At 48.7% G+C, this 22,019-nt stretch overlaps 1 protein-coding gene across 2 annotated transcripts in view; it reads right to left on the bottom strand.

Annotated features, from left to right (window-relative positions):
- PPP2R5D (protein phosphatase 2 regulatory subunit B'delta) overlaps positions 1 to 22,019 on the bottom strand; it is a 27,530-nt gene extending 5,511 nt beyond the window's left edge. Inside the window, exons 1-13 of one of the 2 annotated variants that reach the window (XM_069009211.1) lie at positions 21,925 to 22,019; positions 21,037 to 21,126; positions 14,332 to 14,560; positions 13,019 to 13,218; positions 12,531 to 12,641; positions 11,089 to 11,181; positions 10,500 to 10,630; positions 10,329 to 10,388; positions 9,556 to 9,664; positions 8,653 to 8,706; positions 5,718 to 5,888; positions 3,616 to 3,743; positions 814 to 915 (exon numbers count right to left, since the gene is read on the bottom strand). In XM_069009211.1, coding sequence (XP_068865312.1) covers positions 814 to 915; positions 3,616 to 3,743; positions 5,718 to 5,888; positions 8,653 to 8,706; positions 9,556 to 9,664; positions 10,329 to 10,388; positions 10,500 to 10,630; positions 11,089 to 11,181; positions 12,531 to 12,641; positions 13,019 to 13,218; positions 14,332 to 14,560; positions 21,037 to 21,126; positions 21,925 to 21,951 — 1,505 coding nt within the window. In that variant the 5' untranslated portion in view covers positions 21,952 to 22,019. Of the gene's footprint in view, positions 1 to 813; positions 916 to 3,615; positions 3,744 to 5,717; positions 5,889 to 8,652; positions 8,707 to 9,555; positions 9,665 to 10,328; positions 10,389 to 10,499; positions 10,631 to 11,088; positions 11,182 to 12,530; positions 12,642 to 13,018; positions 13,219 to 14,331; positions 14,561 to 21,036; positions 21,127 to 21,576; positions 21,655 to 21,924 lie in introns of those variants that run through there. The other variant, XM_069009212.1, reaches the window with a different exon arrangement.

The following is a 22,019-nucleotide window of genomic DNA, read 5'->3' as shown; positions in this document are numbered from 1 at the left end:
ATCTGAAGTTCTCATTCATATATCAATGTATTACTTACTATCAAGTTATGTACTCCTGTTTCACAAAACAACAGAATGTACCCCAGAGTTCCCCGCTCCCAGCAAGGATTAGCTCTGCTCTCCCCACTGGCAGCCCTGGCTCATCCAGGAATGAGGAGCACTGTTTTATGTCACTAAGTCAGCAGAAAATAGACGCCCCCCCCAAAAAAAATTCCTTCTAGCTTACTGGACTGACTCAGCTCACCAAGGCAAGCCTTAGAAGCACCAAAATCAGCACAAGGCAGCAGAAAAAGTGGAGTTCTTTCCTCTTTACAGCATCATGGCACAGGTACTTGCTGAGCTTAGATTTTATCCCCACCATTCGCTCTTTGAAATTGCAGGAATTATTCCATCTTTATCACTGGAAAATTGAAAGCATCCTGTGGCATGAAAGATGCATTACGCCCACTGCAAAACTCTTCAGTCTTTCTAAAGCAATAGGATTCTACTGACATCATTACAACATTTATGAACTGGTAAATATTTCCAAGGCAGAGCAAAGCTCAGTATCCTCTACATGGCAATCTGTTTCCTCATGACTCAGCAAACTCAGTCACTCTTTTCTAGGCTACCTGCTTCACCAGGACTGAAAGGGTTTTTATCAGGGCACACCTCATCCCTACTCATAGCTATGGCTAAGGAAGCCTACTTTTTGACAGAATTACTTACCACCTTTCCATTTCCCTTCTGCCTATTGGCACCTACCATCTGTTACTGTACCCCAAGGAGACTTTAGGATGAGCTCGAGTTACTTGGCAAAAACCTCTTACTCACTTCTGCTTCTCTGCCTTGTATTGCTGTGTGCAGTCATCAAAAAGCTTTTGGTTCATCTCCATGAAGAGCTTCAGTGCATTGTAGATCAGCCCATGAATTGTCCTGCAAAGAAATGAGGAAAAGAGAACAAGTCACGGTGGGCAGGTTTTAGACCCAACTTGGCACCAGCAGCACAGACAAAAGGTGACAGCAGCAGCAACTCATTCTACAGTGATGTGACAAAATATTCTCACACAATCCCAGCTCTTACCAAGGCAAAACCCCCTCAACAAACAGAGCAGGAACTATACAACAGGGATAAAGAGATGGAGAAGAAAGAGAAGACCCTGGGACAGGTCTGCTGTGGTCAGATTAATGAGTGCAAAACTACACATTCATGTGTTCATTTCTTGTAGATAGAAGTGGAAAATGAAGGATGCTAGGGGCCTGTTCAGGGCTGTTTTCAAGGGGGCTTTAGTGCCTCCCACTGTTCACACCACATAAACACAACAACTTTTTTGGGTTGCCAGTATTCGGTCATGAGCTTTATTGCTGAGCTGCCCAAAACACAGACAGGCAGCAGCCCCAAAGAGATGGAAACCAGCACACAGAATATCACAAAAGACAAGTCGACTCTGTGCCAGTGATTTATGGACAAGTTGCACTGCGTGTGAGCCCCCTTTGGGACAAAGAATCTCCTGAGGAATAAAAACAAGTGTTGAAGCTGTCTCTGAAATACCTGACCCACAGGCAAAAGATGAGACTCAGCAGACTAAGCTCTGTGTCTCTACCAGCTCTACAAATGGACTATGGAAGAGAGAGGCAACTCTGCTGGACTGAAGCAGGCTGTCTGACCAAGCAGATGAACTATGGGAAGGAAGAGGAGAATCTGAGGTACTCAACCTGCCCTGAGAAGATGTGGCTATTGCCAAAACAAAGACAAGCAGAAATAAGAGGAAAACACTTTCAGGACTTCTTCTGTGACACCACTGGGAAGCAGACCAGAAAAGACAGAAACAGCAGAATCATGAATCTTGGCTGCTGTAAGGACACAGAACTGGTGAAGGGTTTCAGACAAGGACATAAAGTCCTTTTCTGAGCTCTGGACTTGTCCAGCCTCCCTAGAATTCATTTCTAGCTAATTCATTAAAGGAAGTGTGTTCAATTAAATTAATTAAACTTGAATTAACCAAATTAAATGGAGAAGAAGTCAGAAGGAAGGAAGTTGATAAGAGAACCATAAAACAAAGAAGTATCTAGGAATCAGACAAAGGGGACAATATTTGACATGGACAGCTGCCCAGTTAGTTCTGCTTTCTCTGTTTTTCCTGTACTCAAGGAGTTGGGCACTGCATTAGCCAAGTTCTCTGGTCACGGAGAACATAAGGGTGGGACATTAGTTAACAAGGAGCCAGAAGTCAGATGGAAAATCTACGGCACACTTCTGAGAGACTGGCAACATTAGTGTCAGGCAGGTATCAAACTCTGTGTAGACTCAATGGCCCCAAGGCTGGCAATTGCAAGTGCCTCAACCCTTGCAGAAGCAAGCCACTCTGGCCCTTTTCCATGCTGTGGAGAGAGGGCTGGGGGTAAAACTAGAGGACGCTGAGAAGTTACATTCACCTCCAAACAGAAACAGTAACAGTACAGGAATTGTAGGGTAAAATGCAGCTGCTGGTCTCTGGATGGAATGCTGCTGGCATGCTCAAAGCCTCCTCCAGGATGGTTTCCCACACACACAACCTGCAGCCAGAGCCCCTGCAGAGGGGGATGGAACGAAGGGTGGAGCAGAGTGGAAACACCACGGCCAAGTTCCGTTGAAGTCCTGGCAGAGAGGGGAACTCGATGGAGCTTTGCAGCTGATAAACTGCACAGGGCCTGTCAGCCAAGGGAGATAGGAGGAGTCTGGTGGCTGAGCCAGGAACTGTGGCGAAATCACCCTCCTCCGATGAATTTGGTTCATTGTAACACAATTGTATTAACACACATCCCCTTTCCAAAGTCACCCACCCCAGGGTATGACCACCCCTCATGGGGCATGCACTCTGTAGTTTATTGACTGCACCTCTGAGAGCAAAGTTGAGAGAATGTTACACCAATCAGTAATAAAGGCATGTACGACTAAGAGTCACTCAAGTTCCACCTAAACATAAAGACATAGTATAAAAGTAAGCTGAGAATAGGGGTAAGCTAGGGAAGACTCCATCCTAACTACTGGGATCACTGAACAGGCTGAACCCATCTTCTTCCCCCATGGGTAAGAAACACTCTGTGCACATTGGATACTTCTACTGGGAATTAGAGCTTCTCTGTGAATTGCTCTGAATACATTTTTGCAGCCAGATACTATGACTGGCAGTCCTCGAACCTTAACCTGTCACAATTTTCTGTAAATAAGGAGTGTTATTCCACAAACTGTCAGTGTGAGTCCTTCCCAGGCACTGGCAGTCACCAGCAGCAGGGAACATAATCAAATAAACTGGAAGACCTGCTGAGAGGTGTCTCTTATGCCGTTGGCATATTTCCCTGAATAAATAAGTCAGTTGAAGTGACCCAGTAGGACTGTTCAGTGAAGGGTCCCCTTAATGGGACACCAGCAGACTGGTTGGGCACAAGGGTCTTGGTGCTCCTGGGGTGCTGACAGACAAATTAAACTCTGAGGCTTGAGGAAATCTCCCTTTTCCATGATACACCCTGATACCACCAACAACCCCCCTATCTCAGCCACCAAGCACCACGCATTGTTGCACTGCAGCAGCATGCCTCAAGATTGCCAGTGGGTCAAAAAATCCAGCAAGTGTCAGCGCATGGGAGAAGACCTACTTGTTCCAGTGACTCTTGGAGTTCTTGTAGAGTGCTGGAAACATGATTGGGAGGATTTTGGCTGCATTATCGCTGATCAAGCTCATGATATATTCATTGTTCCAATAGTACAGCGCTCGCTCTGCCACCTGCAGCGGGAGAGAAAGCCATCCTTGAAGAGGCTCCTTCCAGTAACACCTGTGGTGCACAAGGAAGCCACCACCCAGCCAAGGAGCCCACATGCTTCCCCATAGCACAGGGGTGACCTTCATGAACTTCTATGAGGCCATTCATCCCTCCTGCCCAGCCTTCTTTGCCTTAGCTTCTGCTAGACACTTCACACTTTTCTGAGAAAAACCCCATGGTCTTGAACAGACAAGCCTACTGTCAATATACAGATGACTCCAACACCCTTTACACAGCACTTGACGACAGTAATGTCATCCACTCCAGGTCCCAATTCAGATTAGCTCCAAGCCTTTCCTCAGACTGTCCTCTCTAAAGTTCCATTCCTCCCTGGCTTTCCCACAACAGAGTCTCTCAGGGCTTTGAAGCATGCTTCAGTCACCAGTCCCACAATTCAAGCCCTTGATTCAGTAAGGGTGAAAATATGGAAAATCTTGGGGCAGCCATCCTGCTCTAACAAGATAAACAAGTTTAACAAGTTTGCACACAGTGACAGACAATGCAGGCTAATTTCTGCATTTAGTGCTGGCTTGAGAATGGCTTAAAAACCTAGGAAAAGAGACATCCAGACTCAGTTTTATATTTCAGGTAGTGCAGAACTTGCTATATCCCCTTAACATATTGTTCCACACAAGTAAATGAAATGAAACTCACTTTGTGTTTGCTTACCTAGCTTTTGGTTTTCAAGACCTGGTTAAGCCTTTTTCTGCTAGATTAACACACAATCCACTCAGAGGAAACTCATTCCCACCAAGGTGCTCAGACTCACCAAGAAGTCGATTCCTAATTTTGCTCTTCAGACAAGCTGTAGACTGTTCAGCCTGACCATATGGGACACCTTTGGAATTAATTTTCTTAGGCTGTAAAGTGTTTGCAGCTTCTCCGGGTTTCTCCGTATTCTTCAGAGTTTGGCAGCAGATGAGGGCTGCTATCAAGTACAGGATGTGTCTCCTCCAGCCTTTACCCTACTTTATTCAAGCTCCTTAGTTCCCTCTGGTAGTTCCCTCCACACCCAAAGGTCACATTAGTCCTTTGGTTCCCATCACCACACCAGTAATCCATGTCCAGCTGGTTTCCATCATGCTCCCTTAGTCCTTTAAAGGAAACTGATTTTTTACATACATGTGTGACCTAGACTGATCTTATTTTTGGCTTGTAAACACACAACTTTGTACCTCTCTATACTAAAAGATGCACTGAAGCCAGCCTGCCTCACTGTGCAGTCACTCTCACTTGGGAGATGGCTGTGTCACTTCTTCTTTAACACTCCACCTATACCTGGGTCAACCATGTGTTTCCCCAGCCAGCTGTCTTCTTCCTAGGCACTCTAAAACAGTGAGGTAAGAACACTTGCTAGGAGCTACTAGCAGGTCCTACCACCCTGTACATTTTAATCCTTAAGATTACCATCCACAGAGATTATATTAGCCAGCTACTACAACCAGTTTCCCTTCAGTGAAAACAAGGAAGAAGCAGACTCCAGCACTTCTCCAGTATACATCACTCTTTACTACCTATGCCAGAATAAAACAAAGGACCTTTCCTGCACAGTCTCTTTGGTTGGCCTCCCTCCAATACTGCAGAGTGCTCGGTTTTACTTCAACAGGGCGACCCTGGATGGATCTCCTCTGTCCTTGCTAGTCAAAACAGGAGGTGGCAGAGCACCTGTGCTCCAGCCCCATCCTGCTGCAATACCCAGTGATGAACAGCACAGAGCAGCAGGAGAGGCTGCGCTGATCCACTCTGTTTTCTCTTTGGATGAGCTCACCCTGTGGTTGTGGCGAGGATTCTCACTGCTTCCCACCACATGTCACCCCAATACTCATCCTGGTCACACCTCCACGTGCCAAGTACAAGCCCAAAACCTGTGGTGTTACCCTCGCATGCCAAGTGGATCACAAGTCAATGCTCTATCCCTTCCCTGAGCTGTAATTTACCTGGAAGTGTGGGCTGGAAACACATTTGGCCAACTGCCTGAACAAGGGCTCCATAACTTTCACAAACTCTGATGGCTCAATCACGTCCAGGATCTCCTCCAGCTCATTTAAAAACATCACCTCTTTGGGACTGTGAGTTTTTGGCCAGAACTTCAGCAAGCCCACAATCACCTGAGTGGGAAGGGTACAGAGACAGTGTTAGAAGCTCAAAGTTAGCACCAGCTGCAAAATACATTTTTAAGTGTCTAGTCACAACAGCATTGGGGAGGAAGTAACACAACAGATTTTCTCAGAAAGTCAGGGTGAGTGACCAGGGAAGAAAGAAGACAAAAGCCCAAACTCTGCCAAGTTACACTCATGGCAACAGCTCTACCTAGGCTGCTATGATTTCATATACAAGCACAAAGCTTAGAATCACTTTTTATCCCCAAACACAGCTTAACACAGAAGGGTGAAACTGGACTGGACAGCAGCTGGCAGACAGTGCAAAGTAACCATGGAAGATCAACTAATAAAACTGGAAATGCTATGGAGAAGGTCTCTGAAGAGTTATTATTCAAAAGACTACAGAGCTTGAATACTGGGGAGCACCGAAAAAATAATGCAACGGATGGGTTTGGGACAAAGAAAGGAAATACTACTTTACACAGAAGTAACTGGATTATGGAACTCATTCTTGCAAGACTTTGTGGAGACTTGAAGTCCAAACAGACTCCGGAATGGAGCAGACAAGTTTATGGAGTTGACATCTAATAGTTATAATTAAATACCACAATGCAGATGCAACTTCTGGCTGAGTAAAACTCCTGCTTACAAGATTAGGGAAGGGCTATATCTCACTAGATTTTATTCATTAATTTTTAATACTGCTTCCTGTCCTACCCATCTGCTTCTAGACGCTGTAAAGGCAGGATTCAAGATGCTGCAGACCTTCACTCTGTTGGAAGAAGAAATGTTTACTCTGTGGACACTAGAGTTACACACAGCTGGCCATAGGAGCTGCCCTTTCAAACCTCTGTATTTCAGCTACCTGATCCTAAAGCCAGCACTTGAGAGGAAGTTCAGAGCAGCAGAGGGACAGTAGTGGGCAATGCAACAGCAGGATTAGAGATATCTGAGCATTATGTTTCTGCCAACTCAAGGCTTGGGAAGCCAGCAGTTCATTATCCCCGGTGTTTGTCATTACTCATGTCTGCCATTCAGGAAGAGTTAGCTTCAGTGACTCAGAAGTAATTTCACCTACAACTAAGGTGGTATGAGGTGTGTGGAGTCTGTGTTTGCTAATACTGAGCACATCTGAGACCTTGCTCACCTGGCAGTCTTTAAGACTGCTGTTAAGGCAAGAGCTACCATGTCAAGCCTTGCTGAGCAAGCTTCTGGGAGGCCCATTTGAGGCAAGTGTGGACCCAGGGAGTAATCTGGCCTCCTTCCAGCACTGCTGGTAACATGTCCTGGTGCATTCAGACTCTTGCTGATGCACAAACCCTGTAATTCTTCCACACTTCAGTAACACCAGTCATCTTGGGGGTCTATTCAAAACCTTCACAAGCAAGGTGCTTCAACAGAACACAAGGTGTGGCAATATGGCCTAGGTATGGCTGGTTGAGACACAACACCCACTGAAGGTAATGAAATTGGGCCATTCCACTGCTTTCTACAAGCACCAAACCAGACCTGGGTCTGTAATCCAGGGGCCACTAAACCGTTATCCAGGAAATGGTGATGAACAGTGGAGCTTTATTATCTGAATAAGATAATGCAAAGTGAATCCTGGAAATATTGACAGATTTCTATTTCTTTCTTCTCCCTCACCCTAGGAGGTGCTTTGGCAGGAGGCTGTTGGACTGGATGTCCACCACAGGAAGTACTCAACATTATCAGGAAGCTACTTTATGCAGTTTGTTTCAGAGCAGGCCTTTGGGAACAAAGGAAATGGAGGACCCATGTTTAAAAGAAAAACTAGGAGGTCTGCTTCAGCACTGCTGATGTCAGAGCTGTGAAGCCAGAAAGCTGACAACAGCTGACCAGCTTCCACCCAGCACAGGCAGGCTCACCATGAGCACACACATTTCAGCCAGAGAACAGAATGACCTCAGCCAGCATTACTCATTAAAACACTCACACTTTTGGTGCTCCCTGCTACAGTGACAGAAGTATGTGTTCTCTGCCCATCTGCTGTTTTGAGCCTGTGAAGCTCAGCTCTGTAGAAGACATTTCCTAGCCTGCAGTGGGTGGAGAAACACTTGTCTCCTTCTTGCACCCTCTGCCAAGCTGGCACTTAGCCTGGTTAACACCACAGGTCCGTGTAGCCAGTAACTAGAATATGTGAGGTCTCCATCGACACTGCTCACATCTTAGAATCTGCTGTTCCCCAGCACTATATCCTGAAGGCAAATGTGTCTACAATGTGACTTATCTCTATGAAGGTAGCAAACTGATGCTAAGGCTGGAAAGAGAATACTTTCATGAAGGAACAGTAGCATGCTTAAGAAGACCTCGTGTCCCAGGTTCCTAACCTCATCCCTACAATTCTGCAGCCAACTCCAGCAGTGTGGAGGGGACTCTTACTATTTCAAGGCCCCCACAAGCTCTGGTTCCACCAGATGGTCATGTATTCTGTCTCTGCAGCACCTCTCATTAGCCAGAAGCTCTGCCCTGGAAGAACAGCTTGGTATGCCGTTCCTTCTGCTACACCAAGATCTGAAGCACAAAGGAAGACTACAGTCCACCTTCCTGAAGCTTCCAGGAGAGCATGCTAAAGGCTTGCACATGAGCAGTACAGCCCCTTCTGTCCACAGGGAGCCAGGCAAACCCAGTAAACAATACCACTGACTCCCAGCCTCTTTACAGCAAGGGTGAAAAAAGGCTGTTCTAAGGAAGCTGTGAAGCTTTTTGGGACTTGACTATCACACAGAAGTGAAGCAAGGTTACTCACTGGCTCTGTCAGGCTGCTGTCTTTCTCCAAGAACTGTACAACACAGTACGCCAGCTGTAGGAAAAACACATGGCAAGATTAGAGCTTCCTCAAGTGTACCTGAGATTAAAGTGCCCCATCCCCTAGACTGGAAGTAACATCGTGCCCATTATGTTGCAGCTCTAAACAAATCCAGTTTTCTGATGGCAAGTGAAGGCTTTAAGACCAAGCAGGCAGGGCCCGCAATTTAAAGGATAAAACTTCAGTCACCCAGAGCAGTCCACAGCCAATACATTCAGATGCAAGCACAGCTGCACAATGGGGAGAAACAAACCTGACTGACACAAAGCCCTGCCCCATAGAAACAGGGCTGAGAGAACAGACGTCTCTACTTAGTACCCATATTTTTTCACTTCCTGTCCCAAGTTGTGATCTTCTTTAGTCTTCTGTTATGTACTCAAAATTGGAAGAAATTAATCTCTAAACCAATCTAGCAGACTAGCACACCAACTTCTCCACATATCTCAGCGGTGACTAACAGCTGATACACCACATGCACAGGCTGATGACTGCAGCTAGGAAATTTACCTCTCTGATTTCAGCAGGCCCCCAATATTTCACAAGCTTCCAGCACAGAAAGACAAAGCAAGCCACAGCATTACGACAGGGGGAAATGTCAGGATACCCTCCTATCATCCAGTGGCACAGGCCCAGACACCACAAGAATAGGACAACCACTACAGGATGGGACTAGTGCAGAGCCCAGAACATCTCACAACAAGAACTCTGTAAAATGCAGTAATGTGGCCTGGTGAATAGCTATAAACAATTAGCTTATAAACTAATATAAATATATAGAGCTTATAATAGCTATAAGCTTTTGCAAAATCCCAATCTGCCCCAGGAACTTGAAGCACTTCTCACCTGTGGATGGTACACACTGAGAGACTTCACTTTGTGCAGTGGTAACAAGACTCTGATGAGAAACATCTTATGCTCTTCCTTCAGAGGCAAAGCAAATCCATTGATTATGCTGAGAAGAAACAAGAATCTTGTTAAAATTTTTACCCAGGAGAAATACAGTGTCTCTCACCTCACAACACACACTAGCTCTCACCAGCCCCTTGAGGAAGCATCCCCCAAAAGCGTGGTTGCTGCAGCCCAGCCTGCACAACGTGCTCAGCAAGAGTGTTCTTGGCAGGTACTACAGGGAAAAGCCTCTGATGGAGCCTGGACTCTGCTCTGTCCTGTGCCAGGCTGAGCCCACACACACTTAGGCAGAACCTCTGGGGAAGGCCAGCACTGAAGCAGCTCAGTGCTTGAGTATTTTGCTTTACAGAACAGGAGGGTGGCAGAATAACAAGGCCACAAACAGAAGGGAAGCTGAAACCTGGGAGAAGGCTGCCCATTGCTAAGGCTTCTCAGAACTGTGAGGAGCTCTTCTCTTTTACTGCCTGCTGAGGCAAGATAGCAAGTGTGACTGGACTCAGACTCAAAAGAACAGGAGACAGATCTGGGGAGGAGAAGGCTACCACTGTAGGCTGGAGAGTACTTTATGCTCTGTCAGACTGAGATTCTCTAGAAGAGGTGCCTCCTGCAAGGATTGCTGAAGGAAGGCACTGCCTGTTCACACAGCACACTGGGCTGGGAGGCCTCACTCATTATGGGTCCTCTGGGACTTGCAAAAGTGGCCCTACCTTCCCAGGATCTCCAGTAGCTCTGCAATCCCATTGTGGTGTTCTGTTTCATAGATGAACCTAAAGAGAAGGATGAGAGGTCACTGCCAAATGCTGGGTACAATTTGATAAGCAAGATGAAGGAAAAATGCTGGAGACAGGGAGTCTAAATGGTACTAAGAAAGACCTCACCTGTAAAATATGTTATTGATCTGCCTCCTCACATATGCTCTCAGACCCAGGAACTTCCCATAGATCCTGTGCAGAATAGTCTTTAGGAAGTCTCGTTCTCTGGGGTCTTCACTGTCAAAGAGATCCAGCAGCTGTGAGGAGAGAAACTCAGTCAGTGCCTGTATACTGCCTGTCTGAGCAAAGCTACCACCAACACCAGGCAATGCTCATGCTTGGCAAAAACAGCTCTTTCAGTCAAGTGATGCCTTCAGCACCCTGAGCATAGTGGTCATTTCCCTGAAACATGTGACCTCCTAGTCACACTGGAACCATCATCACTTTTCTCACCTTCAGAAACACAGTAATGGCCTGCACTTTCTACAAAGCTGCACATCCCCAGATTTCCCCTGCAAGGCCCCTGTGCCCCCCTCCACCTATACAATGAGTTATGAGTTCCAGTGACTACAGCTTGCATGTAGTCTTGCCCTGCACAGAAAATTCTGTCTGCTCATTCAAAACAAATAAAGAGAAGTCACATCATCCAGCACCAAAATCTGCTGCATGTCCTTCACAAAGGTGGTGCACAGTGGCAGGGGCAACAATTACTTACAGAGAGCACAAACTTCTGGTCAATGTATTTCTTGGCTACATTTGGTTGAAAGTCAGGTGATTCCAGGAACCTGAGGAAGAACTCATACACCAGCTGTGGGGGAAAAAGGAGAGATTACTTAGAAATCCCCCTGTCCTCTCACCAGTGTTTACTTCAGATTTTATGTTTTCCTTCTCCTTAAGGATTCAGGGAAAGGCTGGGAAGCCTGAACAGGAGCAAAAACCCCAGTGTTTCCTCACCCAGATCAACTCAGCTGCCCTTGCTTTAATGGGCAGGGGTCTCTGGTGGCATGTAACTATCCAAATCTGCATGAGACCTCATCATCTCAGGTCCCTCCAAAGATAACATTCACCTACTCAGATTAAGACACTAGGCCTGGGAAACTCTTCTCACATCTTCAGCACATAACTCTTCAGAGACGGCAAAGGCTCAGACTCACTGGATGCCCTTGAGACACACCAAGGAACAACAGAAGAGCAGAGAAATGAAACGGACCCCAGGAAAACATGCAGTGTCCTCTGCCTCCTGGGTGCTGACTCAAGGTTGGCTTGGCCTCACCAGGCCAGGAGAACTGCATGCTGTGTCCCACTTGGAAAACAAAGGGCAGCTTGCTTTAAGAAGGCTGTCAGTGCTGAAACATCAACTTCTGGTCCTGCTGTTCTCTGAGAGGGATGAGTCCACTCTCATCCATCCCTCCTAGTGTTCTGAGGGGCCACTAGGCCAAACAAGATTGATGCATTTGAAAGGCCTGACTTTGGGATTGAAGGAATGATAGGACCATGCATCCACAGGTAGGGCCTAGCTGCCAAGGACAGCAGTAAAAAAAAACCTGAGGTGCTGAACAAAAAGCTCAGCATTCAGTTGCCACAAATCCATGCTGGCTGCTGCTGACTCAATTCTGAGAAACAAATGCTGCCTAGCATTCATAGCACTCTGGTGCTGAGGACACGGTGTTTCTATCAACGCTCGCATGCCTATGTCAACTGCAGCAATGAGAAGTGATTAACCAGTGCTGCAGAATGACACCTTATTTCTTCTCTGTATTTTCTGCTTCATTCTGCAGTACCTGCCCCATTTTCTGCCTTTGTCTGCTTGATAAGACATCTCTGTGCAAGTGCCTGGAGCTTTCCTCCTGACTTGTACTGCTGAGCTCTGCTAAACCATGCTCACTGTCACTTTCCTAACCCTTTTCACCCAGTCTGTCTTAAAGCCATCTGCAAGTGAATGTTGCACACAGGCATCAGCCAGTTCCCACGACACCCTTGCTTCCTGCACTGCCCAAGAGCCACCTCTGACCCCTGGGTGGCAGGCCTGGTCTTTCCGCAGGAACCCTTGCAGGCTGGTGAAGCAGCAGTGGCAGGGCTGGCAGGCTCCAGCTCCACATGGACTCTCGACTTCCTGGAGATAAATTCACCAGACCTATATTCTCCACCCCTCCTCACCTGAAGGTGTGGCCAGGCAGCCTCTAATGTAGGCTCATCTTCTTCAGGGTCAAACTCTGCTCCTGTGGGATTGGATGATGGTGGGAGTGTCCGGAAGAGGTTCACTGAAAACTGAAGTGAGTGACAGAGTGCATGAATGACATTCTGACACCTCATGATGGTCCTCCACATAGCAAATCCTTCACTGCAGTGCAACACGTGATTTGTCACAGCTGTGCCCACACAGTGATCCCTTCCTGCAGGCTGTAGGGTTACAGTCTGCACAGGACTTCCCCAAGTGCTGGGGACAAGAGCTTCCACCTCTCCCCACAGCAGGCACTGTCACTACCACCACCTCTACACACACTTCTCTTTCTGGAGGTGGGTAGATAAGGAATGGGTAGGACTGGGGTGACACTCCTCTCTGACAAATCCCTATCCCCTCCTCCTCCCACACTTCCCTATTTCTTTGGCACACAAGTCACACAAACACTGGCTCCATGCCCTACCATGATAACAGCCTCAGGATAGATGGCCTCGGTGACGACATCACGGTTGTGTGTGATGTATTCCACCATCTCATTGAGACCTGCTCGCTTCACCTCCTTGAACTTCAGGTCACTGAGGGGGTCAGAGATGAAGTCAAAAAGAACACAGCACTGCCGCAGCTTCTGGATGAAAAGCTCTTCTCGTTCGTGTGGAGGAGCATCTGTCAGAGAAAGCAGGGACATCTGTCCTATTAGCCAGGCAGAACATCCTCCTGGTTTCCACAGGTATCACTGTGGTTTGCTCCCTGTGGTTTCTCCCTCCCCCATCACATTCCCCTTGAACTGTTGGTGGTGAAGAGGGAGAGGCAGTGTTATCCCTGCAATGGACATGGGACAAAGGAGCCAGAGAGACTGCAGGGCCTCTGAAGCAACTATCCCATGAATGGATTTCAAAAATGGTAGCAGTTTCTAACCTGGTAAGCACTGATCTCTTCCCTGTACAGAGTACACTGAAAAAGGAGCTCAACCAGCTCCCATCGCAGACCAGTGACAGCCATGTCCTGCACCCCAGAGACACAAAGGGAGCTGGGCAGCACACACTGTAGCCTGACCCTCCTCCCAGAGAATATGGCAGACGAGAGGGGCCAGGGTTGCAGGAGCTGTACATTAACAGATTCTCTTTCTGATACGACTGGAAACTACACACTGCCTCGGCCAATGACACAAACTTAGCAGAATGCTACTGAGATGCAAGGCAGGTGCCCTTCCTCAAAAGCTTGTCTGTGTCCGTGAGCAACCTCAGCAATGGGTCTGGCTCAGTGACTGCTGAAAATGCTTTCTCCTTGCCCACACTCATCTTTAATTGCAACATAATGTACACTAAGTGCTAATACCAAGCTCCCCTAACGTGGACAGGTTCAATTGCGCTATCATAATTTGCAATGGAAACACAATGAGGAGAAGGCCTGGTCCTTCCCCAGGAATGGATGGATGTAGGAACCAAGGACAATCTGCACCAAAGTCTCTGCACTTCACCACCTTTCTGCACAACCTGCTGAAGAATCTGAGGCAACCCTCAGTACATAGAGCATAAGGGTCTAAATAGCTCAAATAGGAAGGTAAGTATGAAGTTTGCATTGAGAATACTCTGATTATTTTAGGCCATCCATCAATTCTCTACCTGCTAACAAGCCAAGCACCTTTCCCAGAACCATCCTTGCTGCCCATAAAACTAGCTGGACACTTGGTTGCTTTGGGAAGAGCCCTTACACCACCACACTCTGCCTGGAGAAACTGCAGCTTGTCATACAGTTCCCACCCCACTGCCTCTTTACCTTTAAGGGCTGGGAGTTTTTGCAGTTCCCGGTTTTTGCTCAGATTGAAACGGGAAGAGCTGTGCCGGCGCTCCTTCTTCACAATCTGGGGTCCCCCTGAGTACTTGATTTTATTCAGCTGGGTTGGGGGGGGAGCGCTGTTACTGGGCCGCTTATTTGAAGTTGGCTGCTGTTGCGGCTGCTGCTGTGGCTGCTGCTGCGGCTGCTGCTGCTGCTGCGGCTGCTGGGCCTGACGAGGGAGAAGAGAGTAAAACAACTCAGAAGCTTTACCTACAAGCCTCATAAGCAGACAACATCAGCATCTTCTTGGAATGAAGAAACTGGGCAGGTTTTTCACTGTTGCACTTGCAGTTGAGTGCATCTCACGTGTTCCTGCCAGCTCTAGAGCTGTTGGTTGCATTTGCTGCATATCTGCAAAGCAAACATCAGTTTTACTCTCGTCTGCGAGATACCACAAAGACACTGGAGCCTCTCAGCACAGTGAGTGTGCTATGGATATGGAAAGCAAAGCCACACCTTGTAACAAGTTACATGCAGCAGCAATAAGAATTTTCTGTGGTCCAAACAGAAATCTCAGCATGCTGCTGTCTCTGATTGCAGCACTATGTACAACACACAAGAAGCAAGTTTAGAAACCAGCAATTTGCTTCTTTGTCCTTGTGCAGGGAATCACCTGGGAAAAACGAAGGCAGTGTGTAGTACAGAGCAGACATAATGGCCTTGGAAAGGCAATAGTGAAGACCACTAAAATCATTGCTGCATTTGTGGTCCAGGAGCATCTAATCTACAAACCACACGGACCATACATATAAACATATGCAACCTTAGGTCCCAGGCTGTGGGCTCTCCCAATGCATCCTGGCTGCTCTCTCCATCTCTGCCTCACTGCTGTCTGGACTTCTGTAGATGGGCTTTTCCCACATCACCCCTTCTAGCCACACAGACTCTGCCTGCATTCTCCTCTCCCACTGCACTCTTGTTAAACTGCACTAAGAGGCACTTTCTCATGTTTAGCATGTGACCAGAAACTCAAGCCAGTATTTGCTCAGTTCAGCTCTCTTCCGACCTTGCTGAAGCTCTGCTCATTCAAGTCCCAATTGGATCATAATGACCCAATAACTGACCCTTTAATTCCACACTGACCAGACCTATGGAAAAAGCACAAAAGAGGGCAACATCCTGCCAGGAAGCAGAGGGATTAGCTGGAGACAGCACCCAGCCTACCCTGGCTGTGCTGCGTGAGCCACCTCCTTCCTGTTGGTACATGAAGCCAAGGAGCTGCAGGATAAATCTGTTTAGGATACAACAAGAATAGCACAATGGATGGGCAGCAGATGTCAGTGAAATCCTTGGACATCACCCCCTTCTTTCCCCATAATTCCCAGCTGCCACATAGAGCACAGTGGTACAAATGCACACCTCACCAGAACACCAACCAGCAGTGTTTTGAGGGAGTGCAGGAGCTCAGCAGAGCTCTCCATCCTCCCGATGGCCAGTCTCTTCCTGTGAGGACCAGCTGAGATGCAGCTACTCTGCACAGTCCTTTCCCTGAACTGGTTTCCAAAGAGGTGCATCACAGCACAGCAGTGCAAGAGCAAGAGCAAGAGTTACTGCACCTGCAGCATGTGGGAAGGCAGCAGGGTAAGGAACAGGAGAAGCTGTTTACAGGGAGATGGTGCTCTACCGATTGGGATCTACAGAGCAAGTGCAAAGAAAAACAGGGAAAACAGGGCCCAACACAAAACATCATTTTTTTAATCAAGTCATTACTTTGAATGAGAAATCATAAAGATTTTGGTTCTGCTCTGACTCTGAAGGAAATCCTGAGTGGTTCTGTTTCAAGCTCAGCTCCAAGCCAAGGTGGGGGGAGACAACAAGATTTGAACTCTCTACAGTTTACATTTGTTTTGATTCCCTTCACAGAGCAGCATTGTCCCATGATGAGGGGAGGGAGCCAGATGAGCTTGTGATAAAAACAGCAGTGTCTGCCAAATAAAGCAGGCCCAGACTACAAACTGGAGGCAACTTATACTAAACAGTGGTCTCTGCTCAGTTAAGTCAGGACAAAGCCTTGCTGGCCAGCTTCCAAGACTGAGAAGTTCATTCCTCATCCTGAATACTTGAGTATCAAGGCAGAGTGAGCCTTGTTGTCCAGATGCCTTTGGAAGTCCTTGGGTCTGCATCATTCTCCTTCCACAGGAAAGAAGGGAAAAATCTGAATGCTGAGCCACCATAGAGAAAAGATGGTACAAAGAGAAACTGGTGGCCTTCCAGGTAACACTGAAGGAAGCAGGACACATGGGCCCTCTGAGCTGATGGGACACACTTGTGCACTCCTCACCCATCCAGAAACACCACAGGCAATGCTCAGAGCATGGTGCGTTTACTGCATGTGAACAGGCTGCATCGGGGGCTGGAAAAGTCCTTGCCACTAGTCTTCAACAGTCTACAGTCTTCAACATCTTGCATGAAGAGAGACAAAACATAGCTTCAGATTCAGCTGCCAGCTATTTAAGAAACAGTCATGCACATGCAAAAGTCACACAACCAAGATTGCTAGACAAAAACTGATGGCTGGGGAGGTCAGATATACTCATATGCTGCAGTGCTCAGAGAGTTTATGATGGACTGCTTGTACAGGCACTTTCTGGTATCAAGTTGAATCCCTGCTTTCAGAAGGTACTTCCTGTGGCAGGCCTGTTGTCCTGCTGCCTTCAACACCTCCTACCTTGGCCACATGAATCAGAAGAGGCTTATTTTAAGTTTCCTAACACTTTCTTCTCTGAAGTTTCCATCCCTGAAAACACAGCAGACTACTGAACCTGAAAGCTTTTTTCTCCATGCACAGCCTCTTTCCCTGACACCAACACCAGCCAACCGCTCCATGGCTGCAGGCACCCCTCCACCTGAGCAGGCTCAGCCCCCTCCTGACAAGCAGGGCTCACACACCATGGCAAAGCCAATAGCTTGGGGAACACTGTTTGCTGTGGCTGTTACTGCACATGCTGAAGTGACCAGAGAATAGCACAAAGGTGTTTGACCAAGCACAGAGGGGCAGCCCCACTTTCCCCACTGCAGTGGAGCAGCTCCTTGTGCCAACAGGACGGGCTGGCCCCAAATGAAACCGAGCACACAGGCTCCCTGGCTCTAGAGCACTTCCTCCCCAATGCTTCCCACCACCTCTCCTCCTTGTTAGGAACTTGCCTGCACAAGTCAATGAGCCCCAGGCCCTGAGCTTGCTCTGTGCCATTCCTCTTCACCCCAGAGAACAGAGATCCTTTTCCCCCAGCCATCCTGAGCTGTGCTAGCTTCTCCTGCACTCCCCTACCCGTGCATGACCTCACCTCTGCAGGCACTCCTACTGCAGCTGGGTGCATCGCCACTCGGGAAGCCCTTTCTGCCTCACTGGTCCCTTGAGCATCCCCTGCTTGCTAAGCTTCCCAGCCCAGTTCTGCTCTCAGCTCCTCCTCCTCAGATGACTCTTCCCTTCCCATCCCTCAAGTCAGTACCTGCTCTCTTTGTCTGCTGTTACACAGCTTCCCTATTAAAATCAGGCTCTCTGCCTCAGAAGTAACATGAATGCACTGTAATGCCTGTCTCTGAATAATGAACTCCAGGTACTGCAGTAACAAGCCCCATGGAGACATGTGCAAAACATGAAAATACAGCAGCTCACTGAAAAGGTGCACCCTCTCCCAGAGCTGCAAATCTCATCAGCAAGGCTCCAAGCTGCCCTTGAGGCTGCAGAGCAGCTCCCCTCTTTACTGCTGCTAATGCCTGCTCCCACTTCCAGGTCATTAACTCTCTTCCCCACCCAGCTGCCTCTCCCAGTCTTTCTGGCCAGGAGGAGTAACTCTTTCTCATCCTCTCATTCAATGCTGCCTTGCTCTCTGACATTATTTCTCTTTTTTCCTTAAACAGCTTACACAGAAATTCTCTGCATTCATCGTGTTCCAGGGGGACTGAACTAAACATACCTTTCATTTCCCACTCCCTGCTCTCATGTTTTACTCCACTGTTCCTTGCCTCTTCCTAAGCAAACTGCCCCTCAAAGCCAGGGGTTGGCCAAGCTCTGCTGGCTGTTCACATCAGATGGATGCTCATCTTGGAGTAAAACTAAAAGAGCACTGCAGTACCCCTGTACTTAAGAGGAAATTCAACACTTGCCTTCCCTTGTGGATGTGCCTGCTTTTCAAGATTAGCTCCACTAAAAGCTCCTTCGCTGCAGAGAACAAAGCACTTTGCTTAGGGGGTTCTGGACTGACTCCTACTCTCTTCATCTCCCTCCACAGAGATCCCCATAGGAGCTCCTCATCCACTGCATTTGGCCAGATCCATCAAAACAGAGCTGCTCTGCAACAAGCTTTACTCATCCCACCAGCCAGACAAGTTGCCTGCAAAACAAGTCACAACTTTCTGATACCAGGATAAATTAAAGTTGATTCCTTCCCCTGCTCCATGGAGCACAGTGTGAGAGAGGAAAGCACATACTGGAAGAGGGCTACCCAAATGCTGCTCCCCTGCTACAAGCCCATTAAGCATCTATTGAGATATGAAGAAAAAGGATAGATCTCTTTAGTGCACCCAATTTTCACCCTAGAACAGGCAGGCAACCAACCAACTGTAACTCCACAGGGGAATTCACAGGGCATGAAACTCTCACAATGGCAGCAAAGGTATCCAGGGTGGGCTCAGCACATCAACCCCACCAGACAATACCACTCCCAGCATTTCACAAGTCAAACCACCTCTTGCTTCTGACACAAGGGAGTTTTGCTCCCAGCACACATTACCTAATTCCTCACACAATGTGAAAGTCAAAATACCTTTCTGTGTTTCCTGAAGAGCAAGAAAATCGCATTCAAACTGGTATACATTTCTTCTTATCAAGCAAAGAGCTCTCTTCCATTCTGCAGCAGAGTACTCCAGAGATAGAAAAGCACCAAAAGGGAACAAACTTCACTGCAGACTCAACAGAGAAAGGAAGAAGAGACCTGTGGTAGTACACACTGCAGAGGTGTCTCCTTTCTGCTCTGCTCTCTGTTCTTATGATCAAAGGAGACCCAGCTTTCCATCTTAAAAGAGGGCTGGATTTTGTCTGGAGTATGAGGAAGTGGCTGGGTATGTTTTGTGGGAGGGAAGTTTAGACACATCACGTCTAAGTTTCTTCTGCACCCAGGCAAACATTACATGCCATTTCAGGTCACAGAAGAAAGCTTGTAGCCTGTGACATTCTTCCCTTCTTACTGCACCACTTGTAACCAGGAGAGCAGTGCCACAGCCCACTGCTGATTTGGATGGGCACATCAGAGTGACCTGCTTTGTTGGCAACCCATTGCAAGACCCAGGCTTTCCTACATCTTTCCAGAGCTGTGAACTCAGCAAAGCGTGCCACATAAATAAAAGGTAAGTCTGACCCCATAATGCCAATGCAGGAGTTCTCTCACTTCCTTGGAGTCCACAGACAGCTCTCCACCAAGCTGCTTTCAGCTGTATGCACACAATAAAATGGACAGAGGCAAAGGCCAGGATGGAGGCTCTACAAAACTGCTGCCTGCTCCAAGGCACACAGAGTTAGATACTGATTCCTTGCTGGCCACATGGCAGGTTAGGCATGAGCACAAAACTGAGTGCCTCATAAAAGGGTTATCTTCTGAGGCTCTGCAATGCAGATCTATGCTTTGGAGTAGACTCTAAAATAACATTGACTACAACCATGCCACTGAACTACACATTTCTTCCTAGTCTTCATTAGCCCTACATGTCTCCCGTGCCCAACCCTCCAAATTACAAGCGCAACGTGTTCCAGACAAAGAAGCACACAGGCTTCTATGGATGTAGAAGTGGCACAGCTTGTTTGCCAAACTGCAGCATTAAAAAAAAAATAAACCACACATACATACATGCTTCCTCAGACATGCATACAACATTCTTCTGAGCCAATTCTCAAATTCCACAACCAGTGCCTGAGTGCCAGACGAACTCAGGACCACCAGAAAAGTTCCACTGAACACAAATTTGCACTAATTCTAAGGATGGCTTATCATACTATCATATTCTGCTGAGGCCATTCTAATGTATCTACCTTGGCAACATCAAAACTGAGAGTGAGACTGCACATCTGGGAATACAGACTGTGCCTTCTTGTGAGGAATGCTGCGTTCAGCAACAAGGCTGTTATACCAAAGGAGAACCACTTAATCTCTAGCAGTTTATTCTTTCAGGTGCTCCTATCCATTACTTCCTAATCTCACTCCTCCAGAAAACGCCTCAGAAGAACAGATCTTCTCCTATTGCTTCTCACTGCTCTCCCACTCTGACACAAAGTGACAACAGAGTTTCTTGCGCTTTGCTCTGACAGGAGCAGGGAAGCTGCTCCCATCTGTCAGGCTTCCACCTCGTTGATAATCATGGCTTGTCCCTTTCTGCAGCCAACTTTGCCATGCCCTGCCCACCTCTGTGAGCAGCACTTGCCCTCAGCTTTATGCCAAATGTCTTTCTGCACGTCTGTAGGGTATGAGACTCATCCAGTCTCATCCATAGTCATTGTTCCCTTTGGGCCAATTTTTCTTCTCTAACTTCTTAAGATCCTGGTGACTTGTGTTATCTGGTGGAACAGCTTGAAGTAGCTAAAATGAAAGATTTAAGTCCTCCACAAAGGCGAGTTGTACATGCACACTGCTGTACCCAATGTGAAAGCCTTACCTCTTCTGAATTCTCTGCCCCACCATCCTTCCCGCTACTGCTGCTGCTGCTGCCAGGCTTTGTGGTGCTTTTGGTAGACTTTGGAGACTCCTGAAAGGATGAGAACACATTCAGAGACAACTTTACCTTGTTCAGAATTTTAGCATCTCTCTGCAGAGTTCAGGTGTGTGCTGCCACAGACCACTCCTGCAGCATGCCCTGCTCCGGACATCCACTCCCAGCCCATTTTCCCTGAGAAGGGCACCCTGAACGGCTCCCCCGGCAGCTAACGCCCAGGGCGAGGCCACGGACCCGAGCCCAGGAGCGATGCTGGCACCTCCCGTCCCGGTCACCGCAGGCTGACCGCGGCGAGGCACCTGCGGGTGACAGGGCCCCGTGCCCACCCAGCCCTTCCCCGGGGCGCGGCCCCATCGGAGATAACGCGGTGCCAGGGCATCCACAGCGCCGGCCCGGCCGCCCCGGGCGGCGGCAAAAGCGGATCCGGGCCCTCACCCCGCCGGCGGAGGGAGCAGCGGGATCAGGACGCGGGTGCGGCCGTACCTCCCCCACCGGGAGCATCCCCGCGGCCGGCGGAGCGCGCAGGGCGGGCCGGGCCGGGCCGGGCTCGCACGGAGGCACCGCCGGCCTCCCCTCGCACCCTCCCGCCCTCCCCGCCCGCCTCCCCCGGGCCCGCGCGCGCCCCCGCCGCCCTCCTGCGCCACCCGACCCGCCCGCCGCGGGCACGCGCCCGCGCCCCCGCCCCCTGCCGGCCACAGCCCCGCGCGCGCCCCCGCCCGAGGGCTGAGCCGAGGGAAGGCCGCGCCGGGGAGGGGCGGCGGGAGCGAGCCGTCGGTCGCCGCGCCGCGCGCGGGAGCTCCCCCGGCGCCGCCGCCGCCCCCAGGGCCGCACCTTCTCCTTCTTCAGCTTGTAGGGCATGGTGAGCGCCGGCCCCCAACCGCTCCGCGCCCGCCGCCGCCGCCGCCGCCGCCTGCGCCCGGGCCCGG

This window comes from Aphelocoma coerulescens, chromosome 3, assembly GCF_041296385.1.
Source record: "Aphelocoma coerulescens isolate FSJ_1873_10779 chromosome 3, UR_Acoe_1.0, whole genome shotgun sequence".
NCBI classification, from domain to species: Eukaryota; Metazoa; Chordata; class Aves; order Passeriformes; family Corvidae; genus Aphelocoma; species Aphelocoma coerulescens.
This window is presented reverse-complemented; position numbering and strand designations above follow the sequence as displayed.